The sequence below is a fragment of the Schistocerca piceifrons genome, chromosome 2, assembly GCF_021461385.2.
Source record: "Schistocerca piceifrons isolate TAMUIC-IGC-003096 chromosome 2, iqSchPice1.1, whole genome shotgun sequence".
In the NCBI taxonomy this organism is placed as follows: domain Eukaryota; kingdom Metazoa; phylum Arthropoda; class Insecta; order Orthoptera; family Acrididae; genus Schistocerca; species Schistocerca piceifrons.
The window spans coordinates 456,216,526-456,243,303 of record NC_060139.1 but is presented as its reverse complement, the minus strand read 5'-3'; the positions used below and the strand labels follow the sequence as shown (position 1 = coordinate 456,243,303).

The following is a 26,778-nucleotide window of genomic DNA, read 5'->3' as shown; positions in this document are numbered from 1 at the left end:
AAAGTTTGAACTCATACCTTTCACACAACAGCCCAACACCTTAACCTTTACGCTAATGCACCTCGTCTGACTTCATAAAACCATGAGAATTATAAGGCGTCATGCAAAATACTGACAAACACTGTTGGTATGACTGTGAATTACTCATGCTTCGTTGAAGTACAATAGGAAATAAACAATTACTGCTGTTCTTTAATGCGAAAAAGCGGTTCGTGAGAGTGATGCAAACACCTTTCCTTGCCGTCGCCTGAATTAGGAGTCTTATTGCTTGTTTGGTTTAATTAATTAATAGAATATGAAGCAATTGGTATAAAGAATGCTTTTCCAAGCTTTCTATAAAAGAATGTCTGCTATCAAGACATTGCTTTTGTTCTATTACTTTATTTATGACTGAACGTTTCTAAAACTGAAGACACTCGTCCATGTTCTGCACTGCAGTCGAGATGTGGCAACGTCGTTCTCTGTTCATTGGCTGACTGTGTTTTGTGACGTCAGATGCGCAGAACGAACCTAAACTCGACCGCCAACATAAATGACACGCACTTTATTTTTTTTTAGCAGTCGAGATGACAGGCATCTTATCCACATAGCTGTAACGGATCGTGTAGCCACGCCTCGATCCCTGAGTCAACAGATGGGGACGTTTGCAAGACAACAACCATCTGCACGAACAGTTCGAAGACGTTTGCAGCAGCATGGACTATCAGCTCTGAGACCATGGCTACAGTTACCCTTGACATTGCATCACAGAGAGGGGCGCCTGCGATGGTGTACTCAACGACGAACCTGGGTGCACGAATGGCAAAACGTCATTTTTTCGGATGAATCCAAGTACTGTTTGCAGCATCATGATGGTCGCATCCGTGTTTGGCGACATCGCGGTGAATCCACATTGGAAGTGTGTATTCGTCATCGCCATACTGGCGTATCACCCAGCGTGATGGTATGGGGTGCCATTGGTTACACGTCTCGGTCACCCTTTTTCGAACTGAGGGCACTTTGAACACTGGACGTTACATTTCAGATGTTTTACGTCCCGTGACTCTACTCTTCATTCGATGCCTACGAAACCCTATATTTCAGCAGGATAATGCACGACCGCATGTTGCAGGTCCTGTACGGGCCTTTCTGGATACAGAAAATGTTCGACTGCTGCCCTGGCCAGCACATTCTCCAGATCTCTCATCAATTGAAAACGTCTGGTCAATGGTGGCCGAGCAACTGGCTCGTCGCAATACGCCAGTCACTACTCTTGATGAACTGTGGTATTGTGTTGAAGCTGCATGGGCAGCTGTACCTGTACACTCCATCCAAGCTCTGTTTGACTTAATGCCCAGGCGTATCAAGGCCGTTATTACGGCCAGAGGTGGTTATTGTGGGTACTAATTTCTCAGGACCTATGCACCCAAATTGCGTGAAAATATAATCACATGTCAATTCTAGTACAATATATTTGTCCAATGAATACCCGTTTATCATCTGCATTTCTTCTTGGTGTAGCAATTTTAATGGCCAGTAGTGTACTTAAAAGCGTTAGAGCCTATAACTTTACCGCTCTGTAGCGGCGTTGAATGACGTTCCGGGTGTGGTTTCCTATTCAAAATATTGATGTACTCACATCCCTCTACAAGACGTAGAAGCTCGTAACAGGAATTCCCGAACACATGTATAAATTCTGATAGACGCAAACAAAAATCGTCCTGATCTGAATAGACTATGACGAAGTCAAAGTTCGACGTTACGACCACCACTTGGCACAAGTTCACAATCTAAGTTCCTCAGAAGAATACCAGTGCAAGGACAGCGAGTCCGGGGAAAGCCAGTGTCGGAGGAGGCGAAGGTTCCAAATCTGACAGCTGGCTGCTCGGTGTGGTTGCTGTGGAGTGATGTTCCCTCGTCGCTGCTGGAGCAGCGTCACGGCTAGGTGTAGATCCACAGGCTGGACTCAGTGGGACGGAGTATATGGGCGTGGCCGGCGTAAGATCGGCGAGGGCTCCAATGCATGTGACGCTGGGCAGCCAGTGTAAGTCTGGAGCATAAGCCTAGGCTGCATGCTGACGGTCTGACGGTGCCTTAAATATCCGTCTAGCAGAAGGATATCCACAGAGCGCACGGTGAGCACGTAACCCACGGATGTCACACGTTACACAGACCAAATGTGTCATATTGTTAAAAGAAAGGAAGTGTTAGCTGTCCATAGGGCATTAAAAAACTAAAAAATTATTTTTTGGGTCACAAAATTATAGTTCATTCGCATCACAATGATTAGAGTTATCTGCAAAATGTAAATTATATGACAGCAAAGTAACTGGCGGGCATTACTTCTCCAACAATTTGATTGCAGCATTACACGCATAAAAAGAAAGGAAAATTTAATTGCCAGTGCTCTGCCAAGACAACGATTGGGAAGGGAGGGGGGAAGGAGAAGTGGCGGTGGCTGATTCGGGGGAAGAGACCAAACAGCGATGTCATCGGTCCCATCGAATTAGGGAAGGATGGGGAAGGAAGTCTGCCGTCCCCTTTCAAAGGAACCATCCCGGCATTTGCCTGAAGCGATTTAGGGAAATCACGGAAAACCTAAATCAGGAAGGCCGGACGTGGGTCTGGACTGTCGTCCTCCCGAATGCGAGTTCAGTGTGCCACCTCGCTTGGTAAGGAGGGGGGTGAATTTGAAAACAGCGTAGGAGAATGTGGGAAAAATTTAGAATAATGTATCTAGAAGGCATTAAAGAGGAGAAGGACATAAGCAGTATTTGCAATGACATAAGGAGAAACCAAAATCATGATCAAAACTGAAAGTTATTAACAAGTTATGTAGGAAACCACGGAGAAGAAATGTAAGTCTATTAGTAAAAAAAAAAAGTTTCAGTCACTGTGAGACTAAAATGCATTACAAAAATTCAGAAGAACATATACATCTATATTACTGCCAGGAGGGCAAGGGAAAAGCACGTAACACGTTATAGATGCTACTAGGGCTACGCATGTAATATATGTAAATGAGAAAATAGCCCTATCATCTTTTCAGAACTTACCATACTCACCTTTTACCGAAATACAGTTTTAGTTATTATTTCTGAGGGGAAAATGGTGGACTCACAGATACAAGACTTTTTGGGCTTTTATTTTTCAGTGGCAACAAAACTGTCAAATCGCAATGTTGCTCAGACAAGCAAACTAACGGAATTTCGGTGGAAGAATTTCAGTAGTGGTCGTGAGTGGTACGCGGGAACATTGCCTGGTTGCCTTGGGATCGGAAGGACTGGGACAGCAGGGTATTGAACATCGTTTGTGCCCCATATAATTTTTAAGTACCTTTATTAAACATTGTGTTCACGCAAGTTAATATATAATATTGATCTTTCCTTTGAAACAGTTATAAAAGACATTTAACCCCGTTCGCAATCGAATTTAAATACTCACACAAATGCCTGCTTTACAGTAAATTACAACAATATTAATCCTTAAATTAAACCAAATTATTTAAAGGGGTCAGTACTTGCTTGAGCACATTCTATGCATCTTCTTATTCTTTGACACTCTCTTAAACAATTTTTCAGGTTCATGGAAGTATGTTCCGTCTAAGGCAATAAAAAAACTGCCATCGATTAGTTGGATGGAGCCTCCATGAATTTTGAAGCAACTAAGGAACAACTGAAAAAAGAAAAAAATTAAAATTTTTTCGATTGTTTTTATAGATGTATTTGTACTATGCGGTACTACACACCATTCCTGACTCGTATTCCGAAATGTAAAATCCAAATCAAGGCGTCGATGTGACTAAGAATAAAATGCTGTAATATGACATTTATGACAGTTTTCAGAACACAGTCAAATATCCTATCATTATTATTCATAGATGGAAACATGGCCGGCCGGGGTGGCCGAGCGGTTCTAGGCGCTACAGTCTGGAACCGCGTGACTGGTACGGTCGCAGGTTCGAATCCTGCCTCGGGCATGGATGTGTGTGATGTCCTTATTTTAGTTAGGTTTAAGTAGTTCTAAGTTATAGGGGACTGATGACCTTAGAAGTTAAGTAAAAAAAATGGTTCAAATGGCTGCGAGCACTATGGGACTCCACATCTGAGGTCATCAGTCCCCTAGAACTTAGAACTACGTAAACCTAACTAACCTAAGGACATCACACACATCCATGCCCGAGGCAGGATTCGAACCTGCGACTGTACCAGTCACGCGGTTCCGGACTGAAGTGCCTAGAACCGCACGGCCACCACGGCCGGCAGAAGTTAAGTCCCATAGCGCTCAGAGCCATTTGAAACATGTGCTTGGTGAAATTTGAACAATATTACATACTCTAAACACACTTTTCGGTACTGTTAAGAACAGCGTGATTGTGTTTGGGTTCGTGCCACTGTGCTCGATACAGTGCCCAAGCGCGGATCGGGGCAGATTGCTTTTGATTGGTTGGCACGAGGAGAACTGACAAAGTCTCGGTTCGCTAGAATGGTATGGCATCGCTTCCGAAATGCTTACAGAATAAGGAGGGGGTTCTCCTTCAAAAACAACGCCGCTGAGTGCGCTCGCCTACCCATATGATCGACAGAGCTGCCGAAAGATACAGAACGGGCCCCTGGCAACGAACCTCCGGATCCAGACAATGGGCACATGCGACTTCAACACAGACCAACCCGACCGTTACTCTACATCATCGTTAAGCTGTCCTCGTTGTGCCAACCTCACTCCAAGCATCTTCACATCCAAGTCCCTCCCCACCATCATCACGGATCAGCCCTCATGCGAGCTCCATCTGGTCAAAGATAACCACTCCTGGAATGTTACATGAGGTACTGAAACGTCCCCTTAGACAAATTATGAATGACTGTGCTGGTAAACTTCTACGTTATTTGATTTTCAAACAGTTGAGCAAAACTTAAAGTGCTCAAACAGTTTTCTCTTCACTTATCCTGATCATCACTAAACTGAAACACAATATTTTTAAAGCAACGCAATTTGACTTTCAAAATCCCTACAAAAGAATGGCCCTGACTAACTGTAACCTATACCTTTCATGAATCACTTACCTCGCAAAAATCTTCGTTGCTCGAACTACTGCAATACAGCGAGCGCCAATACTGCCAGCTAAATAAAAAGATTCTAACTACTGAAGGCCCTAACTACTGATAGGCATAGTTAGCAAACGAAAGATTTTGATATATAACAATTCATGAGACCCATCTTTACAAATTTCCTTTTTCCGGCGGACACACGTCCAGATCGTCCGCTTATAGTAACCTCTCAAAACTCTTGCATCTCTCTCTCCACATCCACCACTGCTGGCGGCTCACCTCCATCTGCCCAACGCTACGCGTTGTTCACATCCAACTGCCCAACAAGCAAATATTCCAACAATGCCAACCAACCACAGACTGCACACAGCACAGTCAGTGATTTTCATACAGAGCGCTACTTACCAACATAAAAACATAAACAGCCTACTTACAGTATCTAAATGCGGCACAGCTCAGTGAGTTTGATGGACTTGAACAAAGATGCCACTTGAAAGTGTTTCAGGGTCTCACAACATCAAAAGAGCTCTGTTTAGTGGAAAACACGCTGACACAAGAAATCGCAACACCAATAAACATTTAATGTAAAGTAATGAAATTTCGGGAATTCATTTGTAACCTAACAGGTAAGCGCGAGATAAGTCATTGCAAATATGAAATGCTGGTGCATCGACAACTGGTATAACTGCCGGAATGCTAAATGCAAGCGTGTGAGCGTGCATGTGTTGTGGTATGTAAGTGCTGGATGTTAGTTTTTGGGATAAAGTTCCATGCCTGTTGCACTAGGTTCGTCAATACAGGGATGGTTAATGCTGGTTGCGGATGATGCTGTAGTAGTCGTCCGATGATGTCCTATATGTGCTCAGTTGGAGACAGACCTTGTGATTGAGCAGGCGGAGTCAACATGTGGACATTCTGTAGAGCATGTTGGGTGACAACAGCGGTATATGTGGACGAGAGTTATATTGTTGGAATCCACCCCCTGGAAAGTTGTTCATGAATGGCAGCACAACAAGTCGAAGCACCAGACTAACGTACAAATTTGCAATCAGGGTGCTTGGGATAACCATTTCTGCTGTCATACGAAATCGCACCCCTGACCATAACTAGAGGTGTAGGTCCAGTGTGCCCAGCACTGTGTGTGTGTCTGTGTGACAGGTTGATTGCAGGCCCACAACTGACCTCCTCCTCACAAACATGCGGCCTACGCTGGCACCGAGGCAGAATCAGCTGTCACCAGAAATCATAACAGACTTCCACCCTGCCCTCCAATGAGCTCTCGCTTCACACCAGTGAAATCGTAAACCGCTGTGGTTTTGGATCAGTGGAATGCACATTACAAGGCCTGTGGCTCGGAGCTGTCCTTCAAGTAACCCATTTGTAACAGTTGGTTGTGCACTGTGGTGCCAACTGCTGCTCAGATTGCTGCTGCAGATGCAGTACAATGCGCCAGAGCCACACATCGTACAATGCGCCAGAGCCATACGCCAAACACGATGGTCTTCCTTCTCAGTAGTGCCACAAGGCCGTCTGAAGCCCAGTATTCCTGCGACCATACATTCTCGTGACCACCTCTGCAGCAATCATGCAGTGGCTACATTCCTGCCTAGTTTTTCTGCAGTAAAACAGGAGGAACGTTAGCTTCTCGTAGCCCTGTCACACGACCTCCTCGTTCAGACTCAGTGGAATTTTACAAAGTTGTCTCTGTCGCCTTAAAAGGCATTCTTGACTAACATCAACTTACCGTGTTCAATCTCAGAGGTTACACCCTCACAGCCGTTACAGTGTGAACTTAAACCATACCTGATGGGACACACGCATCTCCCTCCAATATTTAAATAATTAAATATTATGAGTTTGGATTAACCAGTGCGGAGATAGGACATCACGGGAACAACTGAAATAGCGCATCGCTTCACTGCAATTTGCATTTATTGTAACACTTGACAACAGACCAAGAAAATGTCGCGTGTTACACTTGACAGATAATAGCACTAGAACAATAATAAACACCTGATTCAGTTTTCTGCACTTACTTAAGGTTCAACAGGGGAACACACTTTAAGTTCTCCCATAAATATAAATATGCGCGTAGGCGCCTTAAAAAAACTGGTTATGAAACAGTCACTTATAACATCAAGGCAGGCACACTCCATGTAAAGAGAAAATAATTAGAACATTAACATGAATAACAGGAAAGTACACCATCCACAACACTTTACGGCGACAGTTAACCTCCACTACGTTCCTTTCTTTACAATACGGCATTAAGTACAGCTCAATAGTAATAAAAAAATTTAGATTCCACACACACACACACACACACACACATATATATATATATATATATATATATATATACCTTAACTTGCTACCTCATTTGCGTGGCTTCAATAACAGAGCCTAATCTGTTAACTAACATATATATATATATATATATATATATATATATATATATATATATATATATATATACGCGCATATGCACAATTAAAAACTGGTGGAAAAACAATAAATCGGAAAGTGGCAAATCTATATTCAAAGGAGCCGCACTCCATCTAGCACCCCACAAATGGCAACTTAATGGCTACCTGCAGTAACAAATTAAGAATAGCATACTTATAGATCGACTAGAATAACGGAATAAATAACACATACACGGGTTCTGACGGCCGACAAACTTCGCTGGGCTATTGAGCAGTGACTAATTTAAAATAGCCACAACATATGGTAACCAGGTTAGCGGCGTATTTAAAGACAAGCGTCGAGGAAGGACCCTGCTCGGAAAGTAATCAAAACTAGCAGGATTTCCTTACACGGCAGACGTGCCAACACATCCGTTCATACCCCAGAATCAACAAGCGCAACGTAAATCATTGACACATTTCAGATAATATTTGTTAACAGGTTAGGCTCTGTTAATGAAGCCACGCAAATGACGTAGCAAGTTAAGGCCTACAATTCTACTTTGCCAATTAACACGCATCGTGACGAGGAAAAGGAAGGATCCAGCTAATTAATTGAAAGTCACTACTTGGATCCAGTACTTGACGATGCGCTCAAAATCAACAGACAAAGGTGGAGAGTCAAGTTTACACTCGCTGAAAGCACACGCAGAACACGAGCATAAGGTGAACTGCTCCTTGTTCAGTCATTTACACACCGACGAAACAAATAATCTTCGCCGAATTACTGTAGACTCTGGGATGCCCAGTTGCTTGCAAATAACGCAAAATAATGGTCGAAACGTCTAACTTTAAGACCGTCCGACGACATCCGTAGGATAGGAGTTTCAATGGACAACCAGGCCTCATCCCCTTTGAGCCATTTGCGACCAAGAGAGTAACATTGGCTGCTATCACGGTCTTAACGATGCATCCCACGTGACACGAGTCACGCCAAACATCAACAAAACGGCGTGGCCTCCTCTATGCTCCCAGACGTCCGCAATTACAGCTCCTCCTCCAGACCGACGCTCTCTCGCAAACACGGCAGGCAGCCGACCGCAGCAACGCCACAGCGCCCTCTGTAAACAACAGAGAGCGAAGTGGGAAGTTCAAAAGGAACGCGCTACAGACAAGGAGGAAACGCAGAGAACCAACCGCGACATTTCGTCACGGTTCACCTGATTTGTAACCTCTTATGCGACTGCCACGAAATATGAATAGCCATCATCTTTCAGGTGTATAAGCACACTTAACAACTTTCATTTATGTCGCACAACTCCTTCTTGGTGCTGCGATTTTTTCCGGCAATATAGTTGTCAGAGGTACACACGTATGAAAAATGATATTAAACAAACTGGAAACGAAAGAAACGAGTCGCTGGGAAGGTACGTCTCGCAAATGCATTTCTAGGAGACGCACTGTGGCACTGTGTGGCGTCCCCTTGTGGTGCGTGACAGAGGGAGGGAAGTGGACTTGAGCGATAATGTGGCGACTCAAGCGGAAAATAGTATACCTTTTTTCACAAAGAAAAGAAGTTATGGATACACTCGATCATTAGTTAACTGAGTGTATTTGATACCAGAGGCAGCCATTATTTTACACGGTTATTCGCTCTCTCATTAACGGGCAATATAAGGAACAAGGTAAGTACACGTTTTATGTCATGTCAGAACTAGTTCAATAATTTCTAGGAAGGAGAGTTAGAGTGTAAATAGCGAGAGTAGACCATTAATATTTGTGACACTTATTTACTTGATTATAAATTTATTCTTTGTTATATGTTTCACACGGAGGATGCAATAATTTTAGGTTTTGAGTATCCATGCACTAATGGTAGGAGGCTAAATTTCAGCAACAAGATTATCCAGGTTCTCGTGTGATAATCTCACACAAAAGCATTCCTCACTTGCTCTTTTCTTCCTCCCTGGTAGTTGAGGAAGTTTAGCATTATGGAGGAATCCATGTTGATTCCTTCCACTAACACACAAGACTGATCCGTTGCAGCTATCAAGCCTCTTTTTGTACTCTAAAGAATCAAGATGGCGGCACTCTGGTGAGTTAGCATCACGCAGCAGCTGTTGCTTGAGTTATTCGTTAACTGAAACTACATGGCAGTGATTGGCACGCAGTACAGCGAAGCATACTCTTCATTTAGATTCCAAATGCTGTGATACTCTCTCTCATTATATAAGGGATGATGTTAACATATGCTACTGGCGGCATTTAACTGATGCTAGGAGCGCGAGGCAGCACTAGAAGCCTGCCATGTACATGCGAGTAGAGTTGCCGACTGATTCGTGAAATAACACATAGTGATTCAACACTGCTGCTTCCACGTAATAATGCACGCACAAGTTAAATATAAAGCTGGTTGTTACTAAAACCATATTAAGCAGAAATAAAGAGTTGTTTTCTGTGTGTAGGTGTAGATTTAGAATTTTTTTAAATGTTTCGTACAAGAGTATTTGTTTTCGTTATCTCTCCCACTGCAAAGTGTCCAAAAAGGACAAAAATGGTTCAAATGGCTCTGAGCACTATGTGACTTAACATCTATGGTCATCAGTCCCCTAGAACTTAGAACTACTTAAACCTAACTAACCTAAGGACATCACACAACACCCAGTCATCACGAGGCAGAGAAAATCCCTGACCCCGCCGGGAATCGAACCCGGGAACCCGGGCGCGGGAAGCGAGAACGCTGCCGCACCAAAAAGGACACATACAGGGTGTGTCAAAAATGTATACACACTTTGAACTGTCATAGACAATTTATTTCCCGTTCTACAAGGTTAAATATCTGTGAGAAAGTAATGTTATGTTTCTTCAACAGGTTGCAGCAGTGGCAAGGAAGTAACTGCAACAGGGCGGACGTGCGTTTGAACTTTGAAGCGCGGAAGCAGATAATTAAGTGGTACTGGAAGTTTGAGAATGTAGCTGCGGTTCGAAGACAATGGAGAATTATGGTACAGAACCACCTTCAAGGTTAACGATTACACATCTACGAGACAAATTCGAAATTCATGGAACAGTGTGTGATGTGCATAAAGGTCGATCAGGGCGACCTCGTACAGCTACAAGTGATAATTCCACAACTGCAGTCTTGGAACTGTTTCAGCGTTCGCCTCAAAAATCTTCAAGGCAAGCGGCACGTGAGAGTAATGTAAGTGCTAGTAGTGTGCTACGCATTCTGAAGAGAGGCAAGTTTCGTTGTGTACATTCCAAGGCTGGTGCAACTGCTAAGTGACGACGATCCAGAACGAAGGTTAGAATTTTGTGAATGGGTTCAGGAGATGGTGAGACGTGAATCAGGATTTATGGGTAGAATAATTTGGTCGGATGAAGCCCAATTCAAACTCAATGGAACTGTCAATGGGCACAATTGTGTGTATTGGGCTGAAGATAATCCTCACATTACAGTTGAAAAGGCTGTGAATTTGCCTGGTGTAAATGTGTGGCGTGGTTTGTCTGAGAGGGGACTCATTGGGCCTTTCCGCTTTGAAGGTACTGTTACTGGAGAAACGTACCTAACAATGCTTGCTGACTCCATATTCCCTGCCATTCGTGCATTATATGGTAATGATGAGTTTTATTTCCAACAAGATGGCGCCCCGCCGCACTATCACAGGGATGTACGAGCATACCTGGATCACAATGTCCCAGGCCAGTGGATAGGACGCAGGGAACCAATCGAGTTTCCTACACGCTCTCCAGACTTCACGCCACTGGATTTCTTCTTATGGGGCACAGTAAAAGATGAGGTGTACAAACGTAAACCACGTAACCTGGACACACTTTGGAATGAGATTCAGGCGGTGTGCGCAGAAATCTCGTTGGACACTTCGTACGATGTACGGAATCAGTGGTGACTCGTACTCAGAAATGTATTGATGCTGAAGGCCACCAGTTTGAACATTCATCACATTTGCAAAGTACATTTATTTTTCCAATTGGACTTTAAGCTTTCCATTTCCAGAAATTTAACATTCTACAACAGGAAATAAATTTTCTATGACGCTTCAAAGTGTGTATATATTTTTTGACGCACCCTGTATTTACGATGATCAACATGTATGGGAAGTGGGTAGCTGGGTGCCCTTCAAAGGTAGTCTGCAGTATCGCGGGCTTACGCCTTACCCACATAACTTACAAGTTATGCAGACAGCCTCCTTCCTTACTGACGTCACTTGTGGGCTGCCATGTTACATATTGCTACCAGATGGCGACCGAAGCGCCTGCAGAGGTCGCTGGCCCCAGGAAGCTCTTTCCTACGCCAACGCATGTACTTAGACCTGCTCATGGGCCCTCAGCAAGCAGTTCATAGCTTCCTGGGCTAGGTACCCAATGCTTACGCATTTCTGCAATAAAAAACCCACTTTAAGCCGCCGCAACGACGATGCCAATCTTCGTGTTAGTCTTTGTGCGAGTATGAATTCTGAACTTTGATTTCGTTTGCGATACATTGAATTTGATTGTCTTTTAGTCATACTGGAACCTTAATATCAGACTGTCCTTGGGGACTTCAAATGAGTTGAAATTAACAGCAGCTCAGCTTGGGACTGTCCTGTAGGTACTTACGTATTCCTCCAGCATGATGCTTTGTGTAATTACTAGTTAGTAACATTTTCTAAGTGGGTTTGATTTCATTCTAGAGGCATTCTGAATTCGATCATATTTATCTTAATGCTGCCTTATCACCGTCCTTCGGCCGCCGTAACTATTTAGTGATTAGTTTCAGTTCAGAACTCTTTGTCTATTTACTAGTCCACTCTAGAAAAGAAAAGCGACACACGGAGAAGGAATTATCCGAATTGAAATCGGTAGATGTGATGTACACGTACAGACAAACAATTTGGCTACAATTTCAGAAAAGTTGGAACATTTATTCAAAAGAAAGAGTTTCAGAAACTGCGAAAGTCAAAATCGTGTTTGTCCACCTCTGGCCCTTCTGCAAGCAGTTATTCGGCTTGGCATTAATTGACAGAGCTGTTGAATGTCCCCCTGACAGATGTCGTGCCAAATTCACTCCAATTGGCGTGCCAGAAGCTCGTTGGAGGGCCCTGCCGAATGATGCTCCTTGCAGGCCAAGGTAGGATTTCGCAAGCACAAAGATAAGCAGTAGAGAATTTCGCCATGTACGGGCGGACATTACCTTTATGAAATGCACGCTCAGGAAGACTTGCCATGAAGGAACGGTGCGTAGAACATCGTCGACGAACCGTTGTGCTGTAGAAGTGCCGCGGATGACAACCAGAGGGTTCCTGCCATGGAAATAAATGGCACGCCGGAACATCCTCGAGGTTGTCAGGCCATAGGGCGGGCGGCAGGTTGGTATCTCACCACTGTCTGGGACGTCTCCAGACAAGTCTCCGCTGGTCATGGGGCTCAGTTCGAAGCAGGATTCGTCAATGAAGACAATGCTACTACAGCCACTGTGATTCCAGGCCGAAGACGCGTCTGGAGGCGCCTCAGACAGCGGTGTGATACCAAACTGATTGTCGCCTGCAATAAGGCCTGACAACCAGGAGACTTGGTTTGAGTTGTAATTTCTTTTCATAGCAGGACCCCTTTGGTTCTCATCCATGCCACCCTTACAACTCAGCGGCACGTTGACGATATTCTATGCCCCGTTTTGTTGCCCTTCGTGGCAAGCCATCCTGAGCTTTCATTTCAGCAAGATAACGCCTGCCCGAATACGGCGAGAGTTTCTACTGCTTGCATTCGTGCTTACCAAACCCTACCTTGGACAGCAGGGTCGCCAGCACAGGAGTTTGACCATCTAATGCACCATTTGAATGGAATTTGGCACGATACCTCTCAGGGGGATATCCAAGAACTCTATCAGTCAAAGGAAGCCGAATAATTGCTTGACTTGTTTCCGAGAAGCGAGATTGTATTCTCTTATTTCAAATGAATTTAGTGTACGTTGTATAATTGGGCCTTTACTTTTTTTTAACCATCTACGGTGGATAATTTATAGTAGAAACTAGGTAGTTGAATGTATGGCAACCCTCGTTTCTTACCCACATGAGTAGCAGTATACTGCTAACACTTAGCTCAGACTCAAGTTCCAGTAGCTGCTGTGGCAGTGCTATGGAAAAGTTGAACGACAGCAGGTCCGAAAAGCCGGGAAGACATCCTGTGGACAGTGACTGCTGTATTAGGCAACAGCGCGTCGCGAAACACGTGAGACATCTTGTCCACCATTGGACCACAGTAATTCACCAGAAACGAGATATAGTTTTGATCCAATGTTAAACATTAGATCCCTGTTCCCCAGTAGTAGTTCTGCGGTATGTTTAGGATCCGCAAGTAGCCGCAGTGGTTTCCAATTGAGAGACTTGCAACACGAAATTATTACTAGCCAGTGAATTCTTCTTCTTTCCTAGGATGAAGAAACCATTGCGCGACAGATATTTACATAAAGACGACGAGATTATTTTCGTGGTTTAACATTTGCTGAATAGCTAAAATACAGAGTTCTAATACCAAGGTCTCCATCACGTCTTCCATCGTTGGGAAAAATGCGTCTCATTGAATGGTGAAAGTGTAGAGGAGGGCCAACATCACCACTAACTTTGATGGTCGCCGCTTGAAATTTTTTTTCAAGGTGATAGTTAAAACATTATGTCTGACCATCACGTGGCATGTCTCCGAAGTAACAAAGCTGCACAGCGAACTGTCACCACCGCTTCGTCGCCGTTGTATAAAATGTATTTACTCATTTACTTCTAGCAGATCTATGCTTTTCCAAGTCAGATGAACAGAGTATAAGAGCATCTCAGTATCCAGGTAACATTCTGTTTGTAAAGAAGTTGTCATGAGGAGACTATTGCGTAAGTAACCCAGATAACGAGTGTGACATAGTCCATTGTCTTAAAGCGGGACAGAAAGAGGAAGCAGCCGGGACGTGATGTGTATGTGTGTGGTGTGTGTGTGTGTGTGTGTGTGTGTGTGTGTGTGTACTCGTGCTTACGTGTCTAGACAGCCACAGCCAACATTCGAGATGCCGACTGCTCCGTATTTACTGCATTCCCCAATTGCCCTTTCAGTGGCGTCAGTTTCTCCTACGTACCCTGAGACAGACACTCAGGTGTAAGGCGTAACGTCGAAATTTCTTCCTGTCTGCTATAACAAATTATGGCTGTTTGCTTGCTGTTGGCACTATTGGTAAAAAATGGAGTCGCGTGCTAAATCACACTAGAGATAAGAGACGTTACACAATGCAAAACTGTAGCCACGAGTACATGGGTTATTCCGAGCTTACGGATCCAATATAATACGGCAAAATACTCGCGATTCGTGGCAGGAATTTTCACAGAAAGATTGAAACACTATGGTGATGAGATATCATCGTCAACATAGTCATTATCAAAAGCAGCGGTAGTGTCATCATCATCGTCATCATGAACCACTTGGCACTCACTGGTGGATCAAGACATCCTCCATATTTGCCCATTCATTAAGATCTTCGGCGATATATATCAATCCTGCTCCCACATGTCTCTAACGCCATCTTTCAAGCTTCCATTCCATCATCGTCGCAGTCTTTTCCCATGTTTTTGGCCCCCAGCAAGAATCACTTGTACGCTTCATGCTCCATCCCTTCGCCTTGCTCATGTCCTGTACATCTACATTTAATTTTATTTACAGTTTTAGCTATGTCTTATATTCTAGTCGGTCCCCAGATTCACTTGTTTGTTTTCCCGTCTCTCCTGGAAATTCTCAACTCGCATCTCTCTCTGCTGATCGGTATTTTTGTATGGTTTCTAGTTTCAAATCCATAGCTCAGATAAATTTGAAGCTTCGCTTTGCAAATTTTTTTAATTTTATGATCAGCTCTCCATATCATTTTTACTGTTCTTTTTATTTCCATCCCCCGTTCAGTCATTGTCTCCAGTTGCCCCAAACACAAAACTTATCAACTGGTTCTGCGATTCGGAAATTGTTTTTGGAAATTTGTGGTAAGGTGTTATGGGACCAAACCGCGGAGGTCGTCGGTCCATAAGCTTACGCACTACTTAATCTAACTTAAACTAAGTTACGCTAAAGATAACACACACACCCATGCGCGAGGGAGGACTCGAACCTCCGAGGGAGGGAGCCGCGCGGACCGTGACAAGACGCCCTAGACCACGCCGCTACCCTGCGTCTGCAATTCGTTGTTAATTTGTACCACTTTCCTGTTTATCTTTCATTTGCACATTATTTTAATACTATTATTGTTGTTCAGTTCTACTTTCAAACTTACATTATAAAGTTATTACATTAATTGTCGAAGTTTATCAATACAAGAGGCAAAGTGAACAATGTCATCAGCAAAACGAATGGATTTCAGATATGCTCCATTAACGCGTATTCCTTCTCTGTTTCCCCAATTTAAGGGTCTGAAACCTTCCACTAATACTGAAAATGGTTGGGTGACTTGAAATCAACTTAATATCTTACATTTGGATCTTAATTTCGCGCTATCCTTACGTAGTCTAAAATAAGTTTCTCCGTTAATGTATGTAAACTGACTGGGGGACTGCGTCTACGAGTAATCATCCAGGACTTGACCAAAAGTGAAAGTGCCAAAGTGGGAGCTCCAGACGACTAATCGTTTCAGAAAAATGACGTTTTTGACTCGGATCGACTTAGGCATGAACCATTTATGTCAGCGTTGTTACAAAACAGTGGTTGGCGCAGCGCAAAGAGTACAGTATGGTAATCCGAAGATTCTGGGGTCGAGTCCCTATGTAGAAACTTTCCTTTTCGTATTCAGTTTTTACGATACTTATCTTGTAAATAAGCCGAAGTAATGCTCAGTATGTTGTTTTTTTTAATATATTTATAAACTGCGTGAAACGGAAAGACAAATGAAAATTTGAGACTGCAAATAAATTTGTACTCACAGCGTCCACGAGAACTCAGCACACCACTTTCTAGGAACGGATCGTCATTAAAGTGTACGAGACTTGGTATTCCGTTTGCTTCATTTCGACATTTGAGCGGCCCTCGGCAGCTGACCGTGAACAATAGATTCATGTTGCAGGTAAAATCAGCTAATCGAGAGAGAAAAACAAATCACATCCCGAGAGTCAAAACGCATTCCACTGTACATCACCAGCTATCCTCGCCAATATTTGGCTAAATGATGAGGTACGCGTGCTTTGCTGCCAAGCTGTGCGACGATAGAGAACCTTTTACTAATGTAAACCAAGTATGCTTTCGTTTAGGAACTTAAAACAACCATGTAATTATAAAAATACACCGTTTATAACGTGTGCAAAAGGCTGAGAAAATTACTGCTTCCCCTGTTTTTGCGATGAATATCACTCCAACATATGTAAATCATAAAATTTAAAATAATGTAAGTATTGAGTTTTATATACGAAGCTCCGTACGCCTTAAAATTCCGTCCTTGAAATTTGTTTACAATTCGAAAATTTCCTTTGGCTTTCCTCTTCTTGACTTTTCTGGATTATTAATAAATACAAAATGTTGAGTATTATTTCGGTTTACTTGTAGTGTAAGTAATGTAAAAATAGAACATAAAAAGAAATTTCTGAGTACACATTCGATCTCATGATCCTCGGAGTACTGTCCTGTCCTCTACCTTGCCCGCTATGCCAACCGCATCCTGATAACTACACTGTCATAAATGGCTCATCCCTCGCCAGAAACGCACCAAAAGGTTTTTTCTAAATGATTAACGATCGGGAGCTCCCACTTTTCTTAATTTCGTTTCTGGGCAAGCCCTGCATATACCAAAAATTTGGACGAAATCGATGATGACGAGTAGATGCGGTCCCCTTACGAGTGGTCGAAGGTTGCGAGAAGGGTAGTCCCATTTGAAGACGTGCGGTGTACGACTCCTGAACGTTATGTATCAATATGGTGTATGGCGCCTCTGCAGACAAGATTCCTGAGCAGTCTATTACAGGCAGGTGTGTGGCGAACGTGTCAGCAGTCCCGAGTTAACCGACTTTGAATGTGGGGTGATAATCACTGCCAAGATGCTATAATAGTGCTTGCCAGGCACTGTTATAAGTATACGACTGCTACGAGAACAGCGGTAATTGTGTTTTAGTTTCGAGGCTAATAATCACCACGATAACAACACCCATTTTAACTGGTGGTGGTGGCGTTGGATAATCTTTATATTTACTGTGTGTGTGTGTGTGTGTGTGTGCGTGTGTGTGTGCATTGAACCAGGGACCTAGAAACGACATGGAGTCTTCGTCCCGCCGTAGCCCTCAGTGGTTCACAACCCCGCAACAGGCCACAGCAGTCCACCCACCCCATCGCCGCTTCTCTGTGGAAAAATTCGAGCAGCAGGAATTGGATACTGCGAACAATAAACCGAATATTTACTTCCGTTCGTGGATGATACGTTTGTTTTGTGACGGCATGGCAGGGAGGAAATGGACCGTTTTCACAAACCTCTGAACGGAATCAGTCCGAAGATTCAGTTTACCATGGAGGAAGAGGCAGGCGGAAGATTAAATTTTCTTTTAAAGTGTTAGTTTTCGAGAAAGAAGATGGTAGCTTGGCCCACACTGTTTACCGTAAACCCGCGCACTCAGACCGGCACCTACACCGGGATTCGAACCACTACCCACAACAAAAGCGAGCCGTCATAAAAACGTTGGCGGATAGAGCAAGAAAAATCTGTGAACCAGAGCTGCTTGATGCAGAATTAAGACATCGCACCACTGCATTGCTCAAGAATGGTTCTTGGTTCGCTGTGGCGATTCAAATGGTTCAAATGGCTCTGAGCACTATGGGACTCAACATCTGAGGTCATCAGTCCCTTAGAACTTAGAACTACTTAAACGTAACTAACCTAAGGACATCACACACATCCATACCTGAGGCAGGATTCGAACCTGCGACCGTAGCAGTCACGCCGCTGTGGTGAAAAGAGCGTTGAGACCACCGCGTAGAAATCATAGTGATGCTCAAGCGCCGGTGAAATCGAACGTTTTCCTGCCATACATTAAGGACGTGACTGACGGCACAGGAAAAATCTTGAGAAAGCGGAACATCGCGGTAATTTACACACCCACCCTAAAATCGGCCAAGTGTGCTAGCCAACCGATGGAAAAAGCTGTAATTTATAGGATTCCGTGTAGTTACGGGGAGGTACTACAAAAAGAACTGTCAAGAAACTACTCGAAGAACACAGGGGCAATTGTAGAAGAGGGGAGCCTGACATATTAGCTGTTGGCGGAACATGCTTTACAGCCAGAAGGCCATCACGTTCATTTTGACCGGACCCAAGTACAGGCAGCAACAAACGGAGACCTCGAAAGGCTGTACAGAGAGGCCATAGAGATAGTGAAGCACCCCAGGAATTTTACTAGGAAGGAGGAGGGCGGGAAACTGAATGAAATTGGAATTCCGGTGCTGAAGAAGATGTGTAGCAGTCTTCCACCATGGGATGAGATGAAAAGCCATTTGCGCTCGCGTATTCAAAATATGTGACGTCACACCACTTCGTGGAAGCGGAATTTTGCTGTAGTCAGTAGCGAGCCAGGGTGTGTGAATTCACAAAGCTATGATCACCCTTGAAAATGTCCTCCGCAGATGGGGGCGAAACGTTGGGTTTTGAAATGAAATCCCTTAGACCACGGCGTAATAGACCGGATTGTTTTATTAATTATGTTTTATTTTGGAACTAGTGGGAATGGCTCTAAATGCAGATAAAGAGTTTCTAACATTGACTCTGGCACTGTGTTTAAAGTAGAACGAAACAAGACACTTGGCCAGGTCACTGATTAAAATGAGAGGGAAATATACATACGAAAATATGTTAATGGAATTGTTACTCTCAGAACTTGATGATTACATCAACTTTTTGCGGATGGATAGTGAAATGTTTAATAACTTGTTTAAAGTTACTTGGCCACCACACTGAAAAAGAAAACGCAAGTATATGAAAAATTATTCTCGCCTTCTTGATTCTCTAATGAAAGTTCACTGGATTACCAAAGATTTTGCCAAGAGATAAAAAATTACATTCAAAGATATTATGCCTCACAAGAAGGATAGAGAAACATGGCTGTATAATGTCTTTTATGGCGCTTCTTTATACTGCCTGTGACTGTTGCGGGAAATTAATCATTGGATTGACTATGATGCGTCGACTGGTGCCAATAGATTAATTGATTCCTTTAGGACCGTTAAATTTATGGTTGCTCTTTTTTATGAGCGAATTTTTATTTAGTAACTCCTTATTGTTAATCAGATATCTGCGAACTGACGATCTGGATTTGTCAGTTGCAGCAAAGCATTCTCAGATGCTTGAAGAGCAACTGCTGGACTTAAGAAAAAATGCAGATGGTCATTTTTAGAAACTTTTTTCTAAAGTAAAAATAATATGTGAGAAACATGAGCTTCCAGTAATTATTACCAGGGAAAATAAACGACAAGTCGTTCGTTCCAATGTCGATGTTACTGGTCCTGAGGCATATCATCAAAATTGTATCTTTCTGCCAATTTTGGGTTGCATTTTTGAAGAAAATACTAGTAGGTTTTTAATCCTCGAAACTATTCAGTCTTCCTTTTCCTGTTTGGTAGGCCTCGGGAAACCTCAATGGTTTCGATAAGTTTTATGAGGATGACCTTTTTGAGAACGGTGCTTGCTTATGCACTGAACAATTACATGGTAAAAATTTGTTATGGAAAAGAAGAATGAGTAAATTTACAAATATTGAATTATCTGTTATGGAAACATTGAACAGAAATAAGAAAGAGATGTTTCCGATCATGCATGAGCTTTTAAGAGTACCTGAAGTAACACCTGTCACAACAGCTACATCAGGGAGGAACTACAGCACTTTAAGGAGATTAAAGACATTATTGAGAAAAGCAAAGAGGCAGGGTAGACTTACTGCTCTGGCACTCGTAAATGTGTGTTTTAATTTTGAAATAAATGTTGATGAAGTATTTGATATATTAGCCTAAAAGAACCGCCTTACTAATATTATCTTGTTGTTTTTGTATCTTGTTCAGTTTTTAACGTCACCGTGTTTTGCTGTAATGAAACTGTATAAGAGGCAACGTTCAGAAATCTTACTGCTTGGGACAGTGAAAAGATGTACAGAACGTAAAAACTCGGAAAGAGTGATGTTAGAGAAAAAAAACAAGAAAAAAAGGAATTGAATCAGCCATTACAAGAATTACTATACACTAAAGTGACAGAGAAGTGTAGGCAGGTCAAAAAAGTGGTTAATACCGTAACACATGTGTTTGTGTGTAATTAGAACTTACAATTATCATTATTTCCTGCACTACATACTCAATAAAAAGTATTTTATTTCTAATGCATTTATTCGTGCCTAGAAAAGGCATATCAACCAGCCAATGGAAAGGCTGAGAAATTAAATCAGTGACGGTAAGCGTTTAAGAAACAAATAATTTCTGTCAGGAGTTCGATGTTCCAATGATGTGGGTTTCTGACTCTGCCGCGCGAGTTAACGTAAGTCAGACACAAGTGGACATTGCTCGTAATAATGTAACTGAAAAGTAAAAATGTCTACAACATGGAAACCCTCGAGATTTCTTTAACATTTCACCTTCTCTACTCCGCAGTCAGAGGTAGATATGATCAAATACACAGCCAGCTGGTTTGGATGCTGATAATGGAAAAGGCGAGGTCATCACTATGGTGGTTACTAAAAGAAAAATCTGCTGATTACTAGACTTTGTGCCAAAATCCTTTGTTAAATTCCACACCTCCTTAAAGTGCTTTCTGCCTGATTTTCAGTTCAGTACATAATTAAAGATCAGTTTGGTGTTAATTTGTGCAGCTTGTATTTATACCATTGTTTAGTCAACATTCCTGAATAGCATCTAAAAGTTTAGTCTCCGAGCTTGCCTTTACTTGCATACTCTCATGAATACAGTAGCCGGATATTCAGCCGAAACATCGTGAAAAGATATCATCCGGCTGCAAAGTCGAAACCTCACGGAAAATATTACAACATTTTTATTTGATAATTGTTCTCACTGTCCATCGGGTAATTTAAATGAAACATCATTGTTTACAATGTAATTATAAGTCTTTAGAGTCAACTGCGGAGATCAGAACGCATAGAAGTAGTTAATTACTGTCAGTTGACATCGAAAATCTAGCACATCCTTAGTACCTAAATGTTAACATCACCAACGAAAAATTATTAGAAATTTTGTCTAATTTGAATTAATTTTGGCACTGTTTCGGTTCCCATAACGAACTGTCACTCTGACGTCTTGCTGTGGATCGTGCACTGGTGTGAAACTCCCCGGGACATTAAAACAGTGTATTGAACCGGAACTCGAACCTACTACTAGTCAGTAGCAATTACGTATTCCGGTTTTGTTCGAACAAGCTGATACCTCAGCATGTGTGGTGGGGCGGGATGTGAGTTAGAGAAGATTTTCTGCTGGGAGGAGAGGAGTGGATGGGGGCAACTACGTCTGTTACATTTCCCGTAAACATGCAGCCCTAATGTACGGTTTTATGATGATGGCATCCTCGTAGGTAAAATATAAAATAGTTCCCCATTCGTATGTCCGGTCGGGAACTATCGATGAAAATGCAGTTATCAGGGAAAATAAATCTGGCGTTCCAAGGGTCGGAGTGTGGAGTGTTAGACCCCTTTATCACGTAAATGTGTTAGAGAAGGCAAGAAGAGGAAAAGATAGGTTGAAGTGAATATAATGGAGAATAGTGAAGAGCAGAGGCACGAAAAACAGGCTTTTTGTTCAGGTGTGTATAAGGTTATCAACACAAAATCAAGTAAAAGAAATGCAGGAGAAGATCTAATAACGAATAAGAAAACAGGAGTTCGGGAGAGCAGTGTAATGAGCGCATTACCGTAGCCAAGATAGACAAAAAGCCAATTCCCACCACGGTAGTGCAAGTTTATATACCTTCTAAATCCGCTGACAATAAGGAGATTGAAAGTATGTATGATGAAATAAAAGAAATGACTGAGACAGCGAAGGGAGACGAAAATTTGATTACGGTGGATGACTGGAATTCAGTGCAGGAAAACGTCGAGGGGAAGAAATAGTAAGAGAACTTGGACTGGGGAAAAGGATGGAAGAAGAAACCGCCTAGTAGAATTTTGCACAAAGAATAATTTAATCATTGCAATGAGTTGGTTTAAGAGTCATGGAAGAAAGTTGTACACCTGAAAGACACTCGGAGACATCGGAAGGTTCATATCATGCAATGGAAAGTAAAGCCTTCTTTGCTGTTTATGCTTCTGCTAATATTCGTTCTGTTTATGATGTTTTTACACGAGTATATTCGAAGACTGGAATCAGCAAGGCCGAGAGAAAATTTGAGGAAACTACATTTGTTTATTTTTATATTAGATGTCCATGTCTTTTAATTTTTCACGTGCGCTTTCACACTAATCATGTTGAATAGCAACATCAGGAGTAATTTTATTTATATCACCTGTCTCATTCACTGATGTATCGAAATAATCAATTCCACTCCCAGATAGTGATTCGAGGAATGAAAAAATCAATAATTATTTTGTAGGTGTTCCATACCTTCAGTTTCTTCTTGACTTTCATGGTGTACATCGTGTCATCCAGGAAGCTTTGCAGAGGCACTCGAATTTTAGTCCTGTTGCTGATTGTTTATTGAACATACCAGTTACTTTGTACGGAATGTTCTCATCATGCTTCTTTTGATCAGATATCTTACGTTTTGTTGGTACTGCAAACTCTGCCTTTTGGTGTTTACCGAATAGACAGTAAATCGGGCAGTATAGTCCATCGTGTTGTTGCGAATAATTTATGTAGTCTACATTCAGCAGATGCTACAAATTAACCATAAGGCCATTTAGCTTCCCGGCGACTTCGGGAAAGGGGCGCAATCCGATTTTTATGCAGGTGGGGAAAAGTGGCTGACCCAGCCGGCCATTCGCCCAAAGCCATTTAGCGAAACCATAGAAAAGGTAAATGATGATGACTTGACTGGGTTTGAACCCTGCTACTCCCAAAGAGAGCCCAATGTCTTAGGCAGTGCTCCACTTGGCAAGGCGTTTCATCACTAGAGAAGGGTGCGAAGTCGCCCGCGTTTGTGCATATCTGTCTAGGCCGTGGCTGACGGGCTGTGATCCCGGTTATTTATGGCGACGACTTAAGGAATAATGTTCAACGGAAGAGAACAGACCCTTGCAAATCATTTCTAGAGATTAGACACGAGCGCGCCACTTTGCTCTGCCACTGGATGTTCGTCTTCAGTTCTGGCTCCCCACTGTTCAGTTCATCTCGCAAGCTCAGAGGCTCAATCGCATCATGGCGTCCGAAGGTACGCTCGTCAGTCGGATTCCTCTTCACTTTCTTCCTGTAATAGAATTGTTTAAACATATCAGGTTATAATTCATCCACATCGCTAAATTTGCAAAATTTATCGACTGTGCAACCTAGAATAAGATTTTTTCCTCTGGAATCTGCAAGAAGGAACTGTCCGTCCAGTTGCAGCAAAACAAGAGTAGTAAGGCTGTAATCTAATGGAGCTGGTCGCAATGAAGACTTCGTCAAACGGGTAGAGCAGTAAAAGGGAAAATAAAGATTTCAGTTGGCTACATCATAACCTGTTTTGCAGATTGATCATAAGGTGACGATATTTACATAACAAATCATTTTCATTGGTCCCTAATGTGTACATAGGATTTTGTCTCATGGTACAGTATATTTTGTGTATAGTGGTTCTAATGGCTCTGAGCACTATGCGATTTAATATCTGAGGTCGTCAGTCCCCTAGAACTTATAACTACTTAAATCTAACTAACCTAAGGACATCACACACATCCATGCCTGAGACAGGATTCGAACCTGCGACCGTAGCAGTCACGCGGTTCCAGACTGAAGTGCCTAGAACCGCTCGTCCACCGCGGCCGGCCTGGTATATAATATTTCCCGTTTTATCACGAGTCATCCATGTGTTTCAACCTGTTCTTCACCGTTCGCCTCTGCATATCTGTTACAGTAACAAACACTGAGATGACAAAAGTCAAGGGAGACCTGCTAACATCGTGACGGACCTCCTTTCGCCCTACTTTGTGCAGCAGCTTGAAGTTGCATGGACTCAACAAGTCGTTGGGAGTTTCCTGCAGAAATACTGAGCCATACTGCCTTTATAGCTGTTCATAATTCCAAAAGTGTTGCCGGTGCAGGATTTGGTGCACAAGCTAGCCTCTCGATTATGTCCCATAAATATTCGATGGGATTCATGATGGGCTATATGGGTGACAAATCATTCGCTCGGGGGGGTCTGTCCAGAATGTTCTTCAAACCAATCGCGAGCGATTGTGGCGCATTGTCATCTATAAAAATTCCTTCGTTGTGTGGGAACATGAAGGCCATGAACGACTGTAAATGGTCCCCAAGTAGGCGAAAATAGCCATTTCCAGTCAATGATCGGTTCAGTTGGACCATAAGTCCCAGTCCATTCTATGTAAAAACAGCCCACATCATCTTGGAGCGGCGACCAGCTTGCACAGTGTCTTGTTGACAACTTGGAGTCTGCGCCACACTCGAAACATACCATTAGCTCTTACCATCAGAATCGGGACTCATCTGACGAGGCCATGGTTTTCCATTCGTCTAGCGTCCAACCGATGTGGTCACGATTAGCTGGCAGTTCTGACGTTAATCTGCTGTTGCCTTGTTTAGCTGTGTACAGACAATATTTTGCTGGGTGTTTGATTATAACTCTCCTTTCTAGATTTTGACATCAGCCTTCTGGCTTTCAGTCTTCCCTTTGATTTAAGTATCTTTTAAGATGTTTCATAATTACTGCTGTTTCTTTCATAGGGAAATGATTCCTTGTTCCATCACACTCTGACCCCATCGCTGGAGCATACATCCCTTCCAGTTCAGCCGTTTAGTCCTATTCTGTGAAAATGCACAATATCTTTTGTACAGATCACATATTTTTAAGTATCTATTAGATTAGATTAGATTAGATTAATACTAGTTCCATGGATCATGAATACGATATTCCGTAATGATGTGGAACGAGTCAAATTTTCCAATACATGACATAATTAAGTTAATTTAACAACATACTTAAGTTAATATAGCAACTTTTTTATTTTTTTATTTATTTTTTTAATATTTTTTTTCCTTAATTTATATCTAAAAATTCCTCTATGGAGTAGAAGGAGTTGTCATTCAGAAATTCTTTTAATTTCTTCTTAAATACTTGTTGGTTATCTGCCAGACTTTTGATACTATTTGGAAAGTGACCAAAGACATTAGTGGCAGTATAATTCACCCATTTCTGTGCCAAAGTTATATTTAATCTTGAATAGTGAAGATCATCCTTTCTCCTAGTATTGTAGTTATGCACACTGCTATTACTTTTGAATTGGGTTTGGTTGTTAATAACAAATTTCATAAGAGAGTATATATACTGAGAAGCTACTGTGAATATCCCTAGATCCTTAAATAAATGTCTGCAGTATGATCTTGGGTGGACTCCAGCTATTATTCTGATTACACGCTTTTGTGCAATAAATACTTTATTCCTCAGTGATGAATTACCCCAAAATATGATACCATAAGAAAGCAATGAGTGAAAATAGGCATAGTAAGCTAATTTACTAAGATGTTTATCACCAAAATTTGCAATGACCCTTATTGCATAAGTAGCTGAACTCAAACGTTTCAGCAGATCATCAATGTGTTTCTTCCAATTTAATCTCTCATCAATGGACACACCTAAAAATTTGGAATATTCTACCTTAGCTACATGCTTCTGATTAAGGTCTATATTTATTAATGGCGTCATACCATTCACTGTACGGAACTGTATGTACTGTGTCTTATCAAAATTCAGTGAGAGTCCGTTTACAAGGAACCACTTAGTAATTTTCTGAAAGACAGTATTGACAATTTCATCAGTTAATTCTTGTTTGTCAGGTGTGATTACTATAGTTGTATTATCAGCAAAGAGAACTAACTTTGCCTCTTCATGAATATAGAATGGCAGGTCATTAATATATATTAATCATCCATCTACTCTTTCTTCTGACAAATAGCATCAGTTTTTTCTACGACTTTCTCTTGTACAACCTGTTTAGATGTCACTCTCATTCACAGTGACTTTGTTTCTTGTCTCTCTTGTTGAATTTACTAAAATAACTGCACTGCTAGCTTTTCATCTGATCTCTACATTCCAGAATTTTCTTCTTTCATTGATAAGTTCGTGTATTTCGAGGGGTATCCGTGACGTTTAATGACAGATGTATGTGTCTATTCATACTTTAGTAGGAGGTTTAATGCTGTTCCCAAAGAAAAACGTACTATTT

The 26,778-nt window shown here is 42.2% G+C and overlaps 1 protein-coding gene across 1 annotated transcript in view; it reads left to right on the top strand.

Moving 5' to 3' along the window:
• Positions 1-23,721: 23,721 nt before the first annotated feature.
• LOC124777802 (sialin-like) overlaps positions 23,722-26,778 on the top strand; it is a 139,763-nt gene continuing 136,706 nt past the window's right edge. The window contains exon 1 of the mRNA XM_047253318.1: positions 23,722-23,771. Within this exon, the coding sequence (XP_047109274.1) occupies positions 23,759-23,771 (13 nt within the window). The 5' untranslated portion in view covers positions 23,722-23,758. The remainder of the gene's footprint in view (positions 23,772-26,778) is intronic.